The sequence below is a fragment of the Hyla sarda genome, chromosome 12, assembly GCF_029499605.1.
Source record: "Hyla sarda isolate aHylSar1 chromosome 12, aHylSar1.hap1, whole genome shotgun sequence".
In the NCBI taxonomy this organism is placed as follows: Eukaryota; Metazoa; Chordata; class Amphibia; order Anura; family Hylidae; genus Hyla; species Hyla sarda.
Genome location: NC_079200.1, coordinates 76,453,241 through 76,470,030, shown reverse-complemented (window position 1 = coordinate 76,470,030; position 16,790 = coordinate 76,453,241). Strand labels below are relative to the sequence as shown.

At 48.1% G+C, this 16,790-nt stretch overlaps 1 protein-coding gene across 8 annotated transcripts in view; it reads left to right on the top strand.

The window, feature by feature from the left end:
* The window catches only part of DOK5 (docking protein 5), a 137,722-nt gene that overhangs the window by 90,591 nt on the left and 30,341 nt on the right, over positions 1 to 16,790 (top strand). For all 8 annotated transcript variants that reach the window (XM_056547623.1, XM_056547627.1, XM_056547622.1 and 5 more), the window contains one exon: positions 3,328 to 3,442. In XM_056547623.1, the coding sequence (XP_056403598.1) occupies positions 3,328 to 3,442 (115 nt within the window). The remainder of the gene's footprint in view (positions 1 to 3,327; positions 3,443 to 16,790) is intronic.

Here is a 16,790-nt window from a genome sequence, read left to right as displayed (position 1 = left end):
CTTCTATTAAAAAAATCTTATTCCTTCCTGTACTTATTAGCTGCTGAATACTACAGAGGAAATTATTTTCTTTTTGGAACACAGAGCTCTCTGCTGACATCACGAGCACAGTGCTCTCTGCTGACATCTCTGTCCATTTTAAGAACTGTCCATAGTAGAAGAAAAAAACCATAGAAAGCATATGCTGCTCTGGACAGTTACTAAAACGTATTCGTTACTGTAGTATTCAGCAGCTAAGTACTGGAAGGATTAAGATTTTTTAATAGAAGTAATTTGCAAAACTTTCTAGCACCAGTTGATTTAAAAAAATTAAATAAAATAAAAAGCACCCCTTTAAATACACTGTGCTGCTGTGGGACCCAAATACTTTTACTTTCTACCTTTCAAGACTAGGGTTGCCAGTCGCAACTGCTTGTCGGGATTGAGGCAGCCTGCGCTCCAGCCACTGCAGGCCCACAGGGCAGCAGCCTACCGGGAATATTCCCGCTATCCCGCTAAGCCAGTTCGGCCCTGGTTGCCACCTGGCTGGTATTTTACCAGCACAGCTGGTATTTTGGCTGCCCTGCCAGTATTTGTATATTAAAAAAAATACAGACCATGCAATGGCCGGTATTTATCCAACCAATCCTTCAACTTCTGCAATGTTGCACCATATACTATACTAGTGTTTCCCAACCAGAGTGCCTCCAGCTGTTGCAAAACTACAATTCCCAGCATGCCCGGACAGCCAACGGTTTTGAAACAGCTGAAGCCACACCTGGTTAGGAAACACTGACCTGGTACTACATGCTGGGAGTTGTAGCTTTTGTTTGGGGCAGCTGCTGAGCCACAGGCTGTATCAGGGCATGCTGGGAGTTGTAGTTAGCAACTAACTGCAACTCCCAAATGTAATAAAAAAAGCAGTCAAAAAGTCACATCAAAACAAAAACAGTACTATTAAAAACTGCAGATCGGGGCGCAAAAAAATGAGCCCTCATACAGGCCCGTATAAGGAGAAATAAAAAAGTTATAGGGGTCAGAATAGGACAAAATTTCCCCCGCATATGTGTATCCTGTGATGTCACGCATATATAATTAATTATGCAAACTTGCATGGCCGGTATTTATTTGCAAGAAGGGCGGCAATCCTATTCAAGACCCTTTTACACAAGCCAGCGACCATCTGAAGAACAAGCAAACACCCGTTCACCCGGTGACAAGATCTGTCTATCAGATGCATTTCATCATCAGGATTCCAGGCAAACCTTTTTTTTTTTTAAGTCTCCATAGTCCTCTCCATTGAACAGATATGAGCCTTTTTGTTATTATGCAAATGAAGCTCAAGTGCCCAGGGGGCATTCTCCAGCACGGCAAGTGCCCAGGTAAGTCCCACCCATGTTCTCTTCATCTAGCTGCTGTCTTTCAAATGTAGTAGGCGGATGCCAGCAGGCCAGTGGGCAATAACAAAGAGGACATGGGATGTTGAGCGTGAATATTCGAAATGCTAATTTTTACCTCGAATGTCGGCACTTTGCGATTTCGCGAATATTTAGAATATAGAGATATATATTCGTAATGACGATTTTTTTTCTTGACAGTACAAATCACAACAATGATGTGTACTGCGTACAAAAAGTGATCATCCCTCCCTGCTTCCAGCTTGTGGTCCAAAGAAGGCTCCAATATTATTTACTATGTGAGTCTGTGTGGAGCGCGAATATTTAGTATATGCAAATTAGGGATCGACTGATATCGATTTTTTTTAGGGCTGATACCGATACTCTGTGGAGGTTAGGGCCGATATCGGATAACTTATACCCATATTCCGGTATAAGTTATCGGCTATTTATCCCCCCCTGGCGACACCTCTGCAGATCATTGATTTAAAGCGGGCGCTTTAAATCAATTAACTGCAGCGGCTTTTGCGGTGCCAGAGACTGCGGCCACCACCCGCTTTTCTCCCCCTGCCTGTCCTGGGGTCCTCCCAGTGCACATAGAGCAGCAGAATCCCATTGAAAACAGTTGGGGCTCTGCTGCAAGCAGATTTCTGCTGCATAATTCCACCGGCGGAATGTCCCCAAGCAGATTTTATACTGCAGTATGTCTTTTCTTAATTATTATTCAATAATAAAATTTGCAGCAGACAATCTGCTTCAGAAAACCCAGCATGTATAGTACATGTGAACATATCCTTAGGGCCCACTACAGAGTTTCTGCCTTGAGATTCCGTGTGCAGCAGTTGCCATTGGAATGGATCCCAATGTCCATACGTACATTAAGTGCCATCCCGGTACGTTTTCTGGCAGAATAATGACATGTTCATTCTTGTGGCGCACACAAATACAAAATTTACATGGTGAAAATTTAACAGTGTGCACACTGCTGGATAATCCTATTAAAAACAACTGGAGGCTGCTGCAAGCAGAATTCTGCCCATAGTGTGCATGTGCCCTACATATTCTGTGCTGCTGGGAGCCCTGCTTCTTTTCATTATGAAACTCACACAAGATCAGGACACCCCTCCTAAAATACTCTGGGGAAGATTTATCAAAAATTGTGCAGAGGAAAAGCGATGCAGTTGCCTATGGCAACCAATCAAATAGCTTCTTTCATTTTTAAAGAGACCTGTGAGAAATGAAAGAAGCAATTTGATTGGTTGCCATGGGCAACTGGGCAACTTTTCCTCTGGACAGGTTTTCATAAATCTCCTCCTCTGGGCGGCTGTACACGTTAAATTTTTTGGCTACTGTACACAACTTGTTCATACATAAAGGCGTCTGCGACTAATACGGTAATAAACTCCCTTTCATTGTCAAAGCAGGTAGATACTTTAACATCATTTAGCAGCATCATCCATGGCAACCACCGGCGGCAATTTGTCGGTGAAGGCATTAACAGGTCTGGCACAAGCTGGGGTCAGGCCGGTCACCGCTGACAGCTCTTTGTTCCCATAATGAAGCTGTTTGTTCATTTTGCAGCCTCTGATCAATACATATTTCTGTGACATGAAGCAGGGTCAGCAGCGACTGGTCATGAAGCCTGGGAGCGCAAATCTTGGACAAGATTTCTGGGGGGCCCCAGATCCATGCCCCCCCCCCCCTCCATGATAATAATTATCATTTTCATAAATAATAATAATTATCATTTATTTCATTCATGCTTCCTTGAGGGTGAGCTGAATCTGAAAAAGCTGGTTGACAAACACTCAGCTTTCCTAGAGTACTGAATGGTAATAATGGCAGCTATTTTAGCAATCACTTTCTCTGAAACATAACTAAGGATCTCCGGATTTTTTTTACTATTATTTTTGAATAAAATCCTTATTGTCATTACAATTCTCTTTTGCAGGTCACGGAGCTTAATAATGTTAAAAGCATCATCCGACTCCCCAAAACTACAAAGAAGCACGCTGTGGGACTATTCTTCACCGATGACACCTCAAAAACATTCGCCTGTGAATCAGGTGAGATGCCAACTTTCCTTTTAACATCTAGAATAGAAGAAGTCATCCTGTATTACAGTGTTTCCCAACCAGGCTTTCTCCAACTGTTGCAAAACTACAACTCCCAGCATGCCCAGACAGCCAAAAGCTGTCTGGGCATGCTGGGAGTTGTAGTTTTGCAGCAGCTGGAGGTGCCCTGGTTGGAAAACAAGCTACTCACTTTACATTTATTCTCATGCCTGTCCTGGTTAATGTTCTGTGCTGTACAGGTGATCGGTCATGTATACAAATCACTACAGTACAGGAGCAGGGAGTCTGGCGATTCACAGGAGTCCCTGCTCCTGTGTGTACTTTTCTTGGTAATGTGGTGGCGGGGTGTGTGGTGCAGGGCAGACGTTGTTACCCTATGGGCAGATGGCATTAACCCCTTGTATTCGTGATGCCAGGGCGTGGTTTAGCCTATAACCACCCAAAGTTATACCACTGGATCCTGGGCTAGGCATGGGGGGCAATAAAGACTCCGACGCCAAGTTACAGACAACGGGAGCCTTACTGAGGGTAGACAGTTGGAAAAATCTATACAGTTCAGCCAGGGCCCAAGGAGGTGACCAGTGATGCACAGACCTTAACCCCTTAACGACGCAGGACGTATATTTACGTCCTGCGCCTGCTCCCGCGATATGAAGCGGGATCGCGCCGCGATCCCGCATCATATCGCATCGGTCCCGGCGCTCATCAACGGCCGGGACCCGCGGCTAATACCACACATCGCCGTTCGCGGCGATGTGCGGTATTAACCCTTTAGAAGCGGTGGTCAAAGCTGACCTCCGCTTCTAAAGTGAAAGTGAAAGTGACCCGGCTGCTCAGTCGGGCTGTTCGGGATCGCCGCGGTGAAATCGCGGCGTCCCGAACAGCTTACAGGACACGGGGAGGGCCCTTACCTGCCTCCTCGGTGTCCGATCGGCGAATGACTGCTCTGTGCCTGAGATCCAGGCAGGAGCAGTCAAGCGCCGATAACACTGATCACAGGCGTGTTAATACACGCCTGTGATCTGTGTAAAAGATCAGTGAAAGCAGTGTTATAGGTCCCTATGGGACCTATAACACTGCAAAAAAAAAGTTAAAAAAAAGGATTAATAAAGGTCATTTAACCCCTTCCCTAATAAAAGTTTGAATCACCCCCCTTTTCCCATAAAAAAAATAAAAAACAGTGTAAAAAATAAAATAAAAATAAACATATGTGGTATCACCGCGTGCGTAAATATCCGAACTATAAAAATATATCATTAATTAAACCGCACGGTCAATGGCGTACGCGCAAATAGATTCCAAAGTCAAAAAAAGCGCATTTTTGGTCACTTTTTATACCATTAAAAAATGAATAAAAAGTGATCAAAAAGTCCGATCAAAACAAAAATCATACCGATAAAAACTTCAGATAACGGCGCAACAAATGAGTCCTCATACCGCCCTGTACATGGAAAAATAAAAAAGTTAAAGGGGTCAGAAGATGACATTTTTAAACGTATAAATTTTCCTGCATGTAGTTATGATTTTTTCCAGAAGTGCAACAAAATCAAACCTATATAAGTAGGGTATCATTTTAACCGTATGGACCTACAGAATAATGATAAGGTGTAATTTTTACCGAAATATGCACTGCGTAGAAACGGAAGCCCCCAAAAGTTACAAAATGGCGTTTTTTCTTCGATTTTGTCGCACAATTATTTTTTTTTCCGTTTCGACGTGCATTTTTGGGTAAAATGACTAATGTCACTGCAAAGTAGAATTGGCGATGCAAAAAAAAAGCTATAATATGGATTTTTAGGATGAAAATTGAAAGGGTTATGATTTTTAAAAGGTAAGGAGGAAAAAACAAAAGTGCAAAAACGGAAAAACCCTGAGTCCTTAAGGGGTTAATGGCTTGCTGGAACTTGTAGTAGGACTGGACAATTGAATGCAGACCACGCTGACTTGACAGATGACAGGGACTGACTGACTTGACTCATAAAGCTGTGACATTAGCTTACTTGACTTGATGGTGGCTGCAGGACTTGACTTTGAGGTCTCCAACACTCTGGACACACACATTAGGCACGACTACACTGGACCTCAGCTTAGCAAAAGAGCAGAGCTCAAAGAGCAAAAAAGGAGAGAAACTAGCTCCACCCAGGGCTTATATGGGGGAGACTAGCAGGGAGCCCATAGGTCACTCTTGGTATCACCTGGTCACTGATACCTCCTGGGTAACAATCACATGACATAACACATTGTATAACTCTTAAAGCAACATTACATTTTATAACACTTTACATGGTAAAACATATTTACAATGGGAAAACAAGTACAAGTGTCCTTGGGGACACTGAACGAGGCTGCCTGACAGGACAGCAGGAGCAAGGGGTAACACCTCCCCTACTGGGCTACCACAGTAAGCTGCACTTATAGCCAAACATGTTGGCGGTCACTACATGAAAAAAAAAGTTTTTTGTATTTTATCAGTGAAGTCACACAGGGGATGGGGCTGACATGACATGACTAGGGGATATTATTACTGCTATGGCCTACCTTTTCCCATAACCACCACCAACCACTTCCCTCCATGACCCCTTACCTTAAAACATGACAAGACCAGGTGTTGGTGTAAACAGGCCACAGCAGCCCCTTTAATAAATATCAACCAATTATAACATTGTGAACAACAATTGTATGAAAGTCATACATAAACAATAAAACATTTAACCATAGAAATGTCCCTATCACAGGAGGAGGACCTGAAGGCACTATTACCCAACTTCTTCTGGGGCCACAAGTCGCCAGCACAGGGTCACCGTTTGTGAGGCCCCCCAACCGTCCAGGGACCCATGTCCCCCTGATGACTTCTCCATCGGGCTGGGAACCGCTCCCAGCCCACCTCCACACTCTCTCCCATCTCCATCATGCCATACACAGGTGCCTCCAGGTCCCACTCCTGCCCCCGCCACAACGGCGGCAAGTGACCCCCCTCACTTGTCCCCGTTCCTCCACAAACCAAGGGTTCTGGCCACCGCCTCCTTAATCCCCAAAAGCCACAAGTCCATGCCAAACACATTGAGATGGACACCATCATCATCCATGAACTCGGGAGCTCCGCTTTCCAGATCCCGGTGGCGTACTACCAGGCCCCCATTCCGCGCCACAAACTTACCAACCTGACAACCTTATTGATCTTAACCCTGGCTCTGTTTAAAGCAACAACCGAGCGGGCCTGCCGCCACTTGCGCCTGGCCACCATTTCCGACCAAACGACTACCAGGCCCGGGAAAGAGGACCACAACCTCAAAAGGTCCAATTTAACGCCCCTAATCAAGTCCCGGGACCTCCGAACCCCCAAATCATTACCCCCAAGATGAATCACTATAACATCGGGAGCCCTATCCAGCTGGACAAAAATTGGATCCTCGCCAACAACTCGGCCCACCTCATCCCACTTTTTCCCAACCAATGAACCTGCCCTTCAGTGCTAGCTAACCCCAATTGGCGACCAGTGGGCCGCACCACATAAGAGTGCACGATGATCCATATCAATCCCAGGCCGGCATCTGAAACGACAAAGACAAATACAATACAAACAACAGCACACCAAACACATGCATTACACCAAATGAGGACGAACATATAACTGAAACCTTTCCAACTCCCACCTCCCAATCCGCCTAATAACCTCTGGACCCAGGCCCCACCAAGACGCCTCAGTGGCCGCTCCAATACGGAAGGAGTGAGAGCTGTATCCCTCCACCGCGCACCCAATCGGCGCCAAACATTTCCGAAAAACCCCAATAAACTGAAAACGTGACAAAAAACTGCCGTCGCATGTATCAAAAGAGGACCCACAACCCCCTCCCGCACCTCCAAAAATGCAGCATAACAAAAAACCAGACACATAGGCGAGCCCCGCAAGGCCGCCAAATGAACAGTCACCCCTCGACCAACCTGATCCGTCTTTGAACGCCGCAAAAAACACCCCAACACCCCATCGACAAGACAAACGTCCGAAAAAAGTAGACCCCCAACACGCATACAACTAGGAGCCACCAGCTCCGAGATCCGAAATGCGCCGAAAAACGCCAGAGCAAAAGCCATACGAAACAAACAACATTCGTAGTCCGAAAAACAAATCCCCGCCAAAGCCGCCCCCAACCGCCCCAAAAGCGGAAAAGTCACCCTGGCCACCGCCCCCCTCCGGAACCCCCGCAGCGCCTGTCGCGCCAAAAACGACTTAGTCACGTCGGGCAGTCCCCTAACCTGAAACCAAAGAGCCAGCCCCGACATCCGCCGACTAATACCCGACGGAGACACGCCCTCGCAAAATGCCCTTCCAATGTAAAACAACAAAGCTGCCTCCCAGTCAGAGGAGACACCCGCAATGAACAACTGCCCCACCAACTTTTCCCAATCCGTCCACCAGCGCTGATATGACACCCAAGTTGCCTGGCTCACTGACCGACAGACTAAAGCAAGCTCCACTTCTAAACCAGCCGCCACAGCCATTCCGGGCACGGAACGTCGGCCTCCTCTGTATCCGGCACCAGTTCCCGAAAGCGATCCCACTGTAGGCGAGAGAGAGCGTCAGCCACTGAATTATCCACCCCAGGCACGTGCAACGCCACCACGTGTGAATTGAATTCCAACACCCTCAACACCAAGTGCCGCAGCAGCGTAACCACTGGTTGTTTATGGCCAAGACCACTCCCATGTTGTCGCAATAAAAGCACACCTTCCTATTGCGAAACAACTCGCCCCCAAACCACCACCGCCACCACAATCGGAAACAGTGCCAAGAAAGCGAGATTCCTAGTCAAACCCGACTCCTGCCAAACCACCAGCCATTGCCCCACACGCAACTGACCCTGAAGGTAAGCCCCAAAATCACAGCCTCCCACTGCATCAGTATATAAGTCCAAATCCACACTAGACACCGATCTCCCCATAACCACTGACCGACCGTTGTACCGACCCAAAAAAGCCTGCAAACCCGCCGGCAACCTCACATAGTGGTTAGGTTTAGTGATGCCAGCCGTAGCCGCCGCCAAGCGCCGGCAAAAGACCCTCCCCATGGGCATGATCCGGCAAGCAAAATTGAGACGGCCCAACAATGACTGGACCTCCCGCAGTTGTAACTTACGCACCCGACACGCCTGCGCCACCAACTCTCTCAGCTCAACCAACTTGCAACCGACACTCCATAGCCACAGTGTCAATAACTATGCCCAAGAACTTCACCAAAGTTGCAGGACCCTCAGTTTTATCCGGAGCCAACGGGACACCAAACCAACCCGCCAGCCGCTCCATTTCCTGCAACAAAATGGCGCACACCCGAGATCCAGCCGGACCCAGGGAAAGAAAGTTGTCCAGGTAGTGCAACACTGAGTCCAAACGGGACTCACTCCACACTACCCACTCCAAAAAAGAACTAAACTGCTCAAAATACGCGCAGGAGATGGAGCAGCCCATGGGCAGACACAAGTCAACAAAAAACTGACCCCCCCCCCCCCCAAACAACACCCCAACAACTCAAAACTATCTGGGTGCATCGGCAACAGACGGAAAGCCGCCTCAATATCCATCTTGGCCAATAAGGCCCCCTTGCCGTACCTCCGGACCCAAGACAAAGCGGCATCAAAGGACGTTTACAACACTGTACAGAGCGCCGGGTCAATCCCGTCATTCACCGACCCCCAGCCGGATGGGAGAGGTGGTGAATGAGGCGAAATTTGTTGGGCTCCCGCTTGGGAACTAATCCCAATGTGGAAACCCGCAATCCGTCCAACGGAGGCGACTCAAACAGTCCAGCCATCCTACCCAAGGCAACCTCTTCAACAACTTTTCCCTAACTAACTCTGGGCGGGCCAATACCGAGACCAGATTCTGCACCGCCCCACCCCCCGACTCAACCCCCACAAAGGGAATGCGGAAGCCATCCGTAAACCCAGACCTCAACAACTCCGCCACCTGTCTATTTGGGTAACTGGTGAGGAAAGGCTCCATCCTTGCCACCTGAACCGGGGTCGCCCCTCTTCTGGTCAGCCTTTCCCAACTTGCCCTTCCCCCTACGGAGGCAACGTGACAAACCGTGGCCAACCCCCCCCCCCCCCCCCACAGCCGGAACACTCGTGCTTAGGCACTCGGCTCCAAACTTGCAATTCCCCTCATTGAATTGCCAACACACCCCTTTTCCTGCCCCAGCCGACCGGCCCGACCCTTACCCAACTCCCCCGGCACCCTCCCGAAAGGACTGCAAGCCGGTCCCACTACGTGGAGCCGCCATAAGCCGCATCCACAACCCGATATCCTTATGATCCCAACGCAAGTCAGGACGCACCGCCATAAAAATATCCACATACTCCCGCTTCCAAATTTTCTCTCTCACCTCCGCTTTCAGGTGCGCCCCCAAGGGGCCCTCAAAGCAAGCATAAACCTCCCCCCTAGCCGCATCAGCCAACCCAACACCCCCACCAGCCCCCGAAGCCGCGACCACCAGAGAATACCCCCCCAGGCTAACCCCAGCACCGCCAGCAGGTGCCGCAGCCACCGCAACCCCCGGCGCACCCTGCCCTGCTACCTTAGTCGCTGCGCCCCACACAGGAACTGGCGACTCCCCCACCCCCAAACCGCTACCCTGCAGCAGGGCATGCAAACCATCCAGAAAAAACTGCAAAAGAAAAAGGCCACAGCAGCCCAAATGTATTAAATAACATATTAACAAATATAAATAACTCTCATAAATAATTAGGTAAACATTACCAATAACATTATCAACAGTGCATAGAACCCTATACACTATCCCAGTGGGAGGGGGACTTTAAGGCAGCATAAATCTTCAGTCTCCCATTTTACCCTTGGCCGTACCTCACCTGACCCAGGGGCACCTCGTTCGTTGACCATTCCCCCTTTGGGACCGCCCCCACAGGGATTTCCACCACCGGCAGGGTACCGCCACAGCCCCACCATACTAATATCTCCAATACTATTCTCCGGGTCTCTCCAAATGCCGCCAAGTCCCCCTCCAGCCCCTGCCACAACGGGCGTGAGTGACACCTTACTCACGGCTGGCCACCCACCACTCCACGGCCTCTCAAACACTTCCCGAATGGAAAGCACCCACAAGTCAGTCCCAATAGCATTCAAATGAATGTCATTGTACACCATCAAACCCAGTGAAGGCACCTCCAACTCCCTGTGCTGAACAACAACCCCCCCGTTCTGGGCCACAAAACGACCCACCTCCCAATTAACTTTAGCCCAGGCCCTATTATAGCCCCGAACCGACCTCGCCTGATGCCAAACCATGTCGGACCATACTAGCAAAATCCCTGGGAAAGATGCCCACAACCTCAACAAGTCCAATTTGATGTCACACATGAGGGACCTGGATGTTTGCACCCCCAGGTCATTGCCTTCAGCATGCAATATCAAAACATCCGTGGCCCTATCCACCCTCACATAATATTGAATAAAAGGCAACAAACCCACCCACAAAAGGCTCCCTTTCCCCAACCACATAACCTGGGCCACTTCCCTTTCAAGCCCCATCTTTCGCCCATTCGGGTGAACATCTGCCTGTAAGGCGGTCCTTTGGACGTACGAATGCCCCACGATCTATACGAGACACAGAGCTGGCCCTGCAAGACACAAACAGAAAGTAAAGAGAAAAACCACCCTGCAACTGACCAGCAAGCAGCAAAACCATCAGCAAGCCAACCTACATAAATTGAGGCCAAACATACAATCTAAAATGCTCTGATTCCCACCGCCCAATTCTCCAAATAACCTCAGGTCCCAAACCTAATGTGCCACCTCCCTAGCAGCTCCTACTCTAAATGAATGAGAGCTAAACTCCCCAGAGGACCTATTCAATGCCCCCCAAACAACGTAGAAAAACCTGCATAAACTGATACCGGGACAAAAACTCCCCATTCTCATGGAACAACAAGGACCCCCTACTGGCGGGCAAAGCACCTTGAATGCCTGAAAACACTCCACCGGGCACATAAGGGACCCCCTCACCTCAGCCAAATAAACTACAAAACCCCGACCCAACTGGTCCGTCTTAGAGCACCGAATGCAACACTCCAACACCGACCCCACCATCAACACATCTGACACCAACAAGCCAACCGCCACCTTCCTACTTGGGGCAACCAGTTCCGAGACCCGAAAAGCCCCGAAAAAAGCTAAAGCGAAACAAAGCCACCTCAAGCCCAGAAAAAACACACACACGCCAACTCCTCCACCAATTCCAACAACAGAGAAAAGGACACTGGGCACCGAGAGTCCTGAACCACAACCCCCCTCTGACATCCAAAAATGACTTGGTAACATCCACCAAGCCCTGAACCTTGAACCAAAAGGCGAGCGCCGCCAGCCGGTGGCCAAGACTAGATCGAGACACCCCATCACTAAACATACACCCCACATAAAACAGAACCAGCACCTCTCAATCACCTGGCCCTCGCTCCCCATCAGCCTCCAACAACAACGCCTCCAATTTCCCCCTACACCGACCATAACCAGCCCAGGTAGACACACTCACAGACCGCTGCACCAGTGCCAGTGCAGCCCTCACACCACGTTCCACAGCCGATCCGGATATGGAATGCCCAGAACCTCCGATTCCGATGCCAGCTCCCGGAACCGATCCCACTGGAAAGGAGAAAGAGAGTCAGCAATTTCAGAACCCCAGGCCCATGCAAAGCAACAAACTATGCATTCAATACCAAATCCCGCAACACCAGCTAAAGCCGCACCACCGTTGGGGAGTTTGCCATCTGCATTAACCGCCTGCACAACACCCAAGTTGTCACAACAAAAACTCACCTTCCGATTCTGAAGGCGGTCACCCCAGATCTCGACCGCTACCAAAATGGGAAACTGCTCCAAGAGCGCCAGATTCTGCACCAAATCTGACGCCCTCCACGATTTCAGCCACTCATCCACACATCCCTGACCCTGACAATAGGCCCCATACCCATGACTGCCCGACGCATCTGTGATCAACTCAATGTCCGAATTGGACACCTGTTGCTCCATCAGCAAAGACCTGCCATTATACACACCCAAAAACTCCTGCCACATCAACAAATCTGCCCGCAGATCAGCCAACAGGCGCACAAAATCCCGAGGCCACCTAACCAAGCAACCAACCGGCAACAGAATGCCCTTCCCATCAGCATGATCCAACACGCAAAATTAAGGTGGCCCAACAACTACTGTAGATCGCGCAATTGAATCTTGCGGGCGCGAGCCGTCAACCCCACAGCCAACTGCAATTCCTCCAACTTCTCCTCAGGAAGCCAACATTCCATGGCAACCGTATCAATACAGATGTCCAAAGAAAATAAAAATTCACTCACCACGTCTCGTAGAGACTAACTTCTGTTTATTGCGGTGTAAATTCATGCAAGACCCTTGCAGCCAGTGTTGGTAGTAGGTGCAGAATGCAAACATCTCAGGTGTCAGTAGCAGGCTCCTCTGTTTAATCAGGCGAAAAGGGCATCCCAAAGCAAGTCGCCACCCTCTCCATGGTCTACAACAAGATAGCACAAACCGCCAAACCCTCCAGACCGATGAACAGGAAGTCATCCAGGTAACAGAAGCCACCTGTGGGCACATGAGATGGAGCAATCCATTGGAAGGCACATGTCTACATAAAACTCCCCCTCCCAACAGCACCCTAAAAAATGAAAACCGTCCAGATACACCCGCAGGAGCCGAAACGCCACCTCAATGTCAGTCTTAGTGAGCAGCGCCCCGGCCTTGTACCTCCAAACCCAGACCAAGGCCTTATCAAAAGGATGTGTACAAAATGGCGCAAAGCAACGCATCAATGCCGTCATTCACCGACGCTTCCGCAGGATGCAAGAGGTGGTGAATGAGGCAAAATTTATTCGCCTTCTTCTTCGGCACCAAACCAAGGGGAGATAAACGCAAATCAGAAAAAGGAAGGTCCCGAAACGGGCCCGCCATCCGGCCCAACCCTACCCCCTTCAATTTTCAGTTTTTCCCGCACAGTTTTTTGACAAAAAGTCGCAATCCCCCCGTTTAGACACAAGTCACCACCAGGCAGGGACCATACTTAAAAAAATGACTAGGCACAGGCAAAAGGTTTAACCCCTAGAGGACACAGTGCCCTAACATGTGTGTCTCTCTATATGGTACAAAACTACAACTCCCAGCATGCCCTGCAACAACTGAAGAGTCACATTAACCCCTTAAGGACCGGAGGTTTTTCCGTTTTTGCATTTTCGTTTTTTGCTCCTTGCCTTTAAAAAATCATAACTCTTTCAAATTTACACCTAAAAATCCATATGATGGCTTATTTTTTGCGCCACCAATTCTACTTTGTAATGACGTCAGTCATTTTGCCCAAAAATCTATGGTGAAGCGGGAAAAAAAATCATTGTGCGATTCTACGTAGTACATTTTTCGGTAAAAATGACACCTGATATGTATTCTGTAGGTCCATACGATTAAAATGATACCCTACTTATATAGGTTTGATTTTGTCGGACTTCTGGAAAAAATCATAACTACATGCAGGAAAATTAATATGTTTAAAATTGTCATCTTCTGACCCCTATAACTTTTTTATTTTTCCGTGTATGGGGCGGTATGAGGGCTCATTTTTTGCGCCGTGATCTGAAGTTTTTAACGGTACCATTTTTGCATTGATAGGACTTATTGGCAAATGCACTATTTTGGACTTTGGAATTTTTTTGCGCGCACGCCATTGACCGAGCGCTTTAATTAATGATATATTTTTATAACTCGGACATTTCCGCACGCGGTGATACCACATATGTTTATTTTTATTTTTATTTACACTGTGTTTTTTTTTTTATTGGAAAAGGGGGGTGATTCAAACTTTTAATAGGGGAGGAGTTAAATGATATTTATTCACTTTTTTTTTCACTTTTTTTTTGCAGTGTTATAGGTCCCATAGGGACCTATAACACTGCACACACTGATCTTCTATGTTGATCACTGGTTTCTCATAAGAAACCAGTGATCAACGATTCTGCCGCATGACTGCTCATGCCTGGATCTCAGGCACTGAGCAGTCATTCGGCGATCGGACAGCGAGGAGGCAGGAAGGGGCCCTCCCGCTGTCCTGTCAGCTGTTCGGGATGCCGCGATTAGCCGCGGCTATCCCGAACAGCCCGACTGAGCTAGCCGGAACTTTCACTTTCACTTTTATCCGCGCGGCTCAGCTCTGAGCGCGCGGCTAAAGGGTTAATAGCGCGCGGAGCCGCGATCGGCACTGCGCGCTATTAGAGGCGGGTCCCGGCTTCACTATGACGCCGGGCCCGCCATGATATGACGCGGGGTTACTGTGTAACCCCGCGTTATATCAGAAGAGCAGGACCAAGGACGTACCGGTACGTCCTTGGTCCTTAAGGGGTTAAATATATTTGATATAGCTGCGTGCGGAAATGTCCAAACTACTCAAATAAAATGTTAATGGTCCTGTGTGGTGAACGGTGTAAACGTAAAGTAAAATACCAAAGTATAAAATTGCTAATTTTTGGTTACATCACATCCCAAATAAAAACACAAAAAAGAGTGAGCAAAACATCACATATATGCAAAAATGGTACCATTAAAAACTACAAATCATGGCGCAAAAAAAATAGCCCTCATACAGCCTCATATATGAAGAAATAAGAAAGTGAAAGGAGTTAGCAGAGGGTCGCAATACAGCGATGCAATACAGCAACACAGAGCACATAAAACAGACAGTTTTCTTTTCAGTTAGAAATTGACTGTGCTGAGATAATTTTTCCTTCCTGTATATTGCTCAAATAAATCATATGCTCTGTGCCATTTGATAAATTTGATGCATGTCAGCACTTTCACAGCTGAAAGTTGTTGACTGTAAAACATGTCTACCACAGACAATATATATTTCCCCCCAATATGTTTTCAAATAAAAGATTGTAAACCTCTCACACATGACATAGAGGCAGGTTGTTAGCAGTGATATATGAATAGCTGTTACTCTAGTAAAAGCTGTACTAGCCAAAATTCGGAAAGGTTGTTTGGAGACCACGAGTAGCTTAGAGGGCTATGATGGGAATAGCAGTCCCTGATGTATATGTCACCTGGCAAAGTGCTTCTCACCGGAAGTTCCCCAATAGATGCTCCTGCAAAGAACAGGAATAAGACAGGAGTGAAACAACTATCTAATGGTGTCTGCAGCTCTTAGCAGCAAATACAGATAACAGATTCCCTTTGACCCCATAGTGACCTCATACATTTAAAAATCTGATCAGACTTGACCTCCTGGACTGATGAAAAAAAAAGGGATTTTCTGGTCCATGTATTCCGGGTATTAAAGGGGTTCTCCGCCCCTAGACATCTTATCCCCTATCCAAAGTATAGGGAATAAGATGTCTGATCATGGGGATCACTGCTGGGGACCCCTGTGATCTTGGCTGCAGCACCCCAGACATCCGTGCCGGATGAATAGCGATGCAGGGCACTTCTGTCCATGTCAGGAACTGTCCAGAGCAGGAGCAAATCCCCATAGAAAACCTATCCTGCTCTGAACAGTTCCTGAGACAGACAGAGGTGTCAGCAGAGAGCACTGTGGTCATACAGAAAAGAAATTCAAAAAGAAAAGAACTTCCTCTGTAGTATACAGCGGCTGATAGGTACTGGAAGGACTAAGATTTTTAAATAGAAGTAATTTACAAATCTGTTTTACTTTCTGGCACCAGTTGCTAAAAAAAAAAAAAAAAAAAAAAAATTTCCACCAGAGTACCCCTTTAACTTTTTTGCACCAGTTGATTTAAAAAAAAAAAAAAAAAAAATCTTTTCCACAGGAGTGCCCCTTTAACCACATAGGGACCCAGGGCATACAGGTACGCCTTCGCTCCCTGGTACTTAAGGACCCAGGGTGTACCTGTATGCCTGAGGGAATTTCGGTCCCCGCCGCGGGCTGGGCGGGGACCGGACTGGGGTGACTGCTGATATCTATCAGCAGGCACCCCGCGCACATGCCCAGGGGGGTCATCAGACCCCCCTATGTCGGCGATTTACGCCGATCCCGGGTAACACGGGTCTATGGTGACCAGGAATATAAGGGGGATCGCGGTTGTCCAAGACACCCACGATCCCCCTGAAGGGATAGGAGTGAGATGGCAGGGGTGCCACCCCTCCTATCCCTGCTATTGGTCATCTAGAAGCACGACCAATAGCAGATCAGGGGCGGGGGGGATTAACTTTCGGTTTCCCCCTTCTGCCCACCCACAATAGGCGGCGCAGAACGGGGAAACCGACAGAGGACTGGCACCGAAGTCCACTTACCCATCGGGGGAGGCTGCGGGTG